General features: G+C 42.1%; 1 protein-coding gene across 1 annotated transcript in view; it reads right to left on the minus strand.

Moving 5' to 3' along the window:
- The window catches only part of LOC145398960 (zwei Ig domain protein zig-8-like), a 55,670-nt gene that overhangs the window by 31,931 nt on the left and 18,739 nt on the right, over positions 1-5,000 (minus strand). The window contains exon 5 of the mRNA XM_080271696.1: positions 436-539. Within this exon, the coding sequence (XP_080127822.1) occupies positions 436-539 (104 nt within the window). The remainder of the gene's footprint in view (positions 1-435; positions 540-5,000) is intronic.

Genomic DNA, 5,000 nt, shown 5'->3' on the forward strand with positions numbered 1-5,000 from the left:
TCAATGATGTTCATGAAAAAGTGTTTTAACGAAATACAAATCTTCAGACAGTTCCCCGCCTCAGTCCACGATATCCCACAATTTATTTAACGATTCTTAGGTTAACATACAAATATTTAAACTTTCCAGGAAGTGACAGAATTAAAATAAAACGATATGATATCAGTGTCATAACAAGAAAATAGAAGGTAGAGTTTGTGGACAGATACTCAGGAACATCAGAATAAGTTAGGTTGTTGTTCACGCAAATGCAGCAGCCACCTTTGGTTTTGAAATGAGTCTAGAGAAAGTAGGAGGATACAGGACTGGGGCTACTATAAGTGGCCTCCGTCAGCACGTTTTTGTGAGAATGAGGCGGGATTTACAGATATATTAAAAAATGAAAGGAAAAGAGAAAAAAAAGTGGGGTGTGGAAGAATGGAATTTAACACATACCTTAGTGACAGCATCAGGGTGGAGGGCGGCGGTGCAGGTAAGAACAAGGGTGGAGCCAATCTTTATATACACCTCCGGGGGGCCCAGGATGTTGGCTCCAGCGGCTGTAGAGGGAGAGGAGACAATAACTACACAAGGCCTGAATGACTTGACTGATGGCTGAGAGATGAAAATAATTACATAAAAAAAATAATAATTACCTAACTCGGAGAACTGATGGACTAAAGGAAATCAAACCAAATGGGGTAATTCTCATAAAAGAGTCATTATAGATCCTTGGAAATTAAGGCATCGTTGAAGAAGGAACACATACTACAAACGATATCTGAAGTACACAGACCAATATTAAACCATTACTCATTTCGAAGTTAACTCAATGGCCATTTCTTGGACAATAAACACATTTTTCCTTTGACTGAGACTTTCCACAGACGATTTCACTCACTCGTGATAAATCCGTGACAGGTAAAAGACGACAATTATTCTCACTTATCCTTCTCACAGTTACGATTTGATCTGGACAAAATTCCTCGCGTGTTAACCTAAATAATATTGCAAAATGCGTCCGCACGAGTGAAAACGTAAAGTACTGTAACTCAAGAGGGGAGAAACGCAATCATTTCAAAAATGCAGGTGAAGAATGACTATAAAAAATCAGCAAAAACGTCGTAACATAATTCCAGAAAAAAAAATATATATGACATATGGTGTGAGGGGAAATATTAAAAACATTAAATTAATTTACTTTCATTTAGTCCAGGAAAAAGAAAACCAACTCAGCCCACAAACAATGTTCTATATATATATATATATATATATATATATATATATATATATATATATATATATATATATATATATATATATATCATCATCAGCCGTTGAGGTCCACTGCAGGACCGGCCTATCCCTACCGAAGCAGGGACGATACAGCCAATGTATCTCTGTCAAGTGGCTTAGGCTGTCTGGTAGAGACTGTATGTAGGGTAAGAAGTGCTTGTGAGTGTGATTGTAGTGTTGTAGTGGCTTTGGGTGTGTGTGTAGTCTGTGAACCAAGTGTAATCGGCCCGCCTTAAGCCGACTGCGTGCAAGCATACTAGTATGCGACACTGGTTCAACCACAGCACCCCTTGTGTCCGCCAAAGTAGCAAGTGGCTTGGTGAACGCTTCCCAAAGCTTTTACAACTCTGGCGGGAGGCGAACCTACGCTCACCTGCGTGTGAAATGCACACTCTACCACTGTACCACAGAGGCTCCATATATATATATATATATATATATATATATATATATATATATATATATATATATATATATATGGAGCCTCTGTGGTACAGTGGTAAAGAGTGCGTTTTCGTACACTGAAGAACGAGGGTTCCCGCCCCGCCAGGGTAATAAACTTTCGGAGCGTTCTTCCAGCCACGTACTGCTTCGGCGAGCATAAGGGGTGCTATGGTTGAACCAGTGTCGCATACTATACAGTATGCTTGCACCCAGTCGGCTTGCGCGGGCCAATTACACTTGGTTCACAGACTACACACACTTCCAAAGCCACTACAACACTACAATACACTTACAAGCACTTCTCACCCTACATACAATCTCTACCAGACAGCCTAAGCCACTTGGTAGAGATACATTGGCTGTATCGTCCCGACTTCGGTCGGGATAAGCCGGTCCTGCAGTGGATACTCAAACGGCTGATGCGATGAGATGATATATATATATATATATATATATATATATATATATATATATATATATATATATATATATATATATATATCTATAAAAGAGAAAAAACTCTAAATTCCATAAACTACACTGGTTATCACACACACACACACACACGAATAAACACCCCCTCCTTCCCCCAACATACACACTCATCTCTGAAGGGAGGTCGCTCAAAAAACACCCCCTGATCGCCCCTCCAATCACTGTGGTTCAGCCCATCCACTCAGTCCTCCTCCACCTTGCTTCCACATTACTCCACTTCAGTATTCCTCGTCCTTGTTACACGTCCCATTCCAAGGATTTAATTAGCTGGCCCAAAAGTGTGTGTGTGTGTGTGTGTGTGTGTGTGTGTGTGTGTGTGTGTGTGTGAGAGAGAGAGAGAGAGAGAGAGAGAGAGAGAGGAACGGTTACAGTGTATCTGGTGTGGATGTGGAGGGGAGAGGGGGCGTAAGGGATGTGAAGGGAGGGGGGTAGGGGAACTGAAGGGGAGGGGGAATAGGCGAAGGGAGGGGGAGGGGGAGTAGGGGAAGTTTGGGAGGAGGAGGAGGAATGAAGGTAGGAGGGAAGATAGGAAGCTGACGGTAGTGGGGTGGGGGTAAGAGGAGGAGAGGGAGGGTGAGGGGATGGACGGCGGGGTGGGGGTGAGTTACTCTTTGTGATTGGTTGGGGTTAATTCCCTTGAGCTCACTTGGGCAGAGTTCAGGGGGGGGGAGTGGTTGGTGCCGAGTAGATAGATAGATTGGTAAATAGATAGATAGATAGATAGATAGGCAGATAGACATAGGTGAATTATAAGATGGGCAGGTAAAGAGAAAGATGGACGGACAGGCAGATAGACAGACAGACAGATAGATAGATAGACAGATATCTCTCAGGTAGGAAGGATGAAATAAGCTGATAAAGGGATAGACAGATGGACATAGACAGACAGATAGACAGACAGACAGATAAAAACGAATAGACAGAAAGACAGACGGATAAAAAAAAAGCAGAGAGACAGACAGACAAAGAAAAACACTGAGAAATAGTTAACTAAAACGACAGACAAACACATCCATTTTTTAAGAAAGGAGTGTTGTTAAAAATTAAAGATATTTGGCCTGATTTCAATGGAATGTCAATTTTATTTTCCAGAATTCTTTGATACCTTTATGTGTTACTTAGGTCTCATATCTATCTATTTATTTATCTATCTATCATCTTTTTATCTATATACCTATCTATCTAGCTGTCTCTATCTATCTACCTACCTATCTATTTGTCTCCATCTATCTATCTGTCTGTCTATATTTATGTCTTGATTTGTATGTCAATGTATGTGCATTGTCTATCCCTCTCTCTCTCTCTCTATCAGTCTATGCATTTATCTATCTGTCTATCTATCCATCCATTCATCTATCTATCTATTTGTCTATCTATCTTTCCGTCTTTCTATCTCAATATCTATCTATGTTCACCGATCCGTATGTCTGTCTATGTATCTATATTGTCTGTCCATCTCTCTCTCTCTCTCTCTCTCTCTCTCTCTCTCTCAATCAGTCTATTCATTTATCTATCTGTTTATCTATCTATCCGTCCATCTATCTACCTATCAATCAATAAACAGCCACCAAAACCGCCGTCACCGCACTTGAACACAGAGCACCTGAACAACACATGTAGATTAGAACACAACACAGGTAGATTAGAACACAACACAGCTCCATCCCTATCCCCCAAAAGGATGATGGTGGACTGCAGGAGGAGGGGAACTTCAGCCTGCAGTCCACTGGGTTTACATAACAGATGAAGCTGGGGCTACAACAACAACAACAACTACTACTACTACTACTGCTACTACCACCACTACTACTACTACTACTACTACCACCACCACCACTACTACTACTACCACTACTACTACTACCACCACCACCACCACTACTCCTGAACAGGGAGAAAGACTCAAGCTTCCTACCCCTTCTTCGTCTGCTCCTTGACAGCTCTCGTCTTCTCTGCGCTACTTGTGGTATACTAGAATATACTTTTGGTATACTGTAATCTACTTCTGGTATACTCACATCTATCTATCCATCTATCAACAGCCAGGCACCTTAATCCCGTAAGGAATGGCCACAAACAAATCGCCTCTATGTTGCCCTGTCCCCGGCTATTTCGCTGCCTTCCCCCCACTTACACTCCCCTCTCTCATATACCTCTCTACTCCATCCCTCCATCTCATCCTCGGTATCCCCCTCCCTCTCCCCTTCCACCTCACTCATACAAGTATGAACTCTTCTCGTTAGTCTCTCACTCCATCCTCTCCACATGGTCAAACCACCTCAATGTATTTTTCCTAATGCTTTCTATCACATCCACGCCACAAAGCTCCTTCGCTCCCTCATTTGTCTGTCTGCCTCTCCATGTAACTCCACAAGCTCCTCTCAACTAACTCATTTCCACTGCTCTCACTCTCGACTTCTGTCCTTCCAACATGGGCCAAGCTTCACTTCCATACGTTAGAGTTGGTATCACAATCCTATCATGCAGCAACTTTTTTACTTCCATGCCCACTTCCCTATTTCTTACCACTGCTTTCAAAGAACCAGCAACTTTTCTTCCCTGCTGTACCCTTCCAAGCACTTCATCCTCCAAACTTCCATCAATTCAAGCACTTCATCCTCCAAACTTCCATCAATTCAAGCACTTCATCCTCCAAACTTCCATCAATTCAAGCACGTCATCCTCCAAACTTCCATCATTTCAAGCACTTCATCCTCCAAACTTATATCCTTACTCATCGCACTACCCATGTACTTCCATGCACTCACATTTTCCATTTCCTCACC

This window comes from Coenobita brevimanus, chromosome 5 (assembly GCF_032717465.1).
Source record: "Coenobita brevimanus isolate Jiangsu-jjx chromosome 5, ASM3271746v2, whole genome shotgun sequence".
NCBI classification, from domain to species: domain Eukaryota; kingdom Metazoa; phylum Arthropoda; class Malacostraca; order Decapoda; family Coenobitidae; genus Coenobita; species Coenobita brevimanus.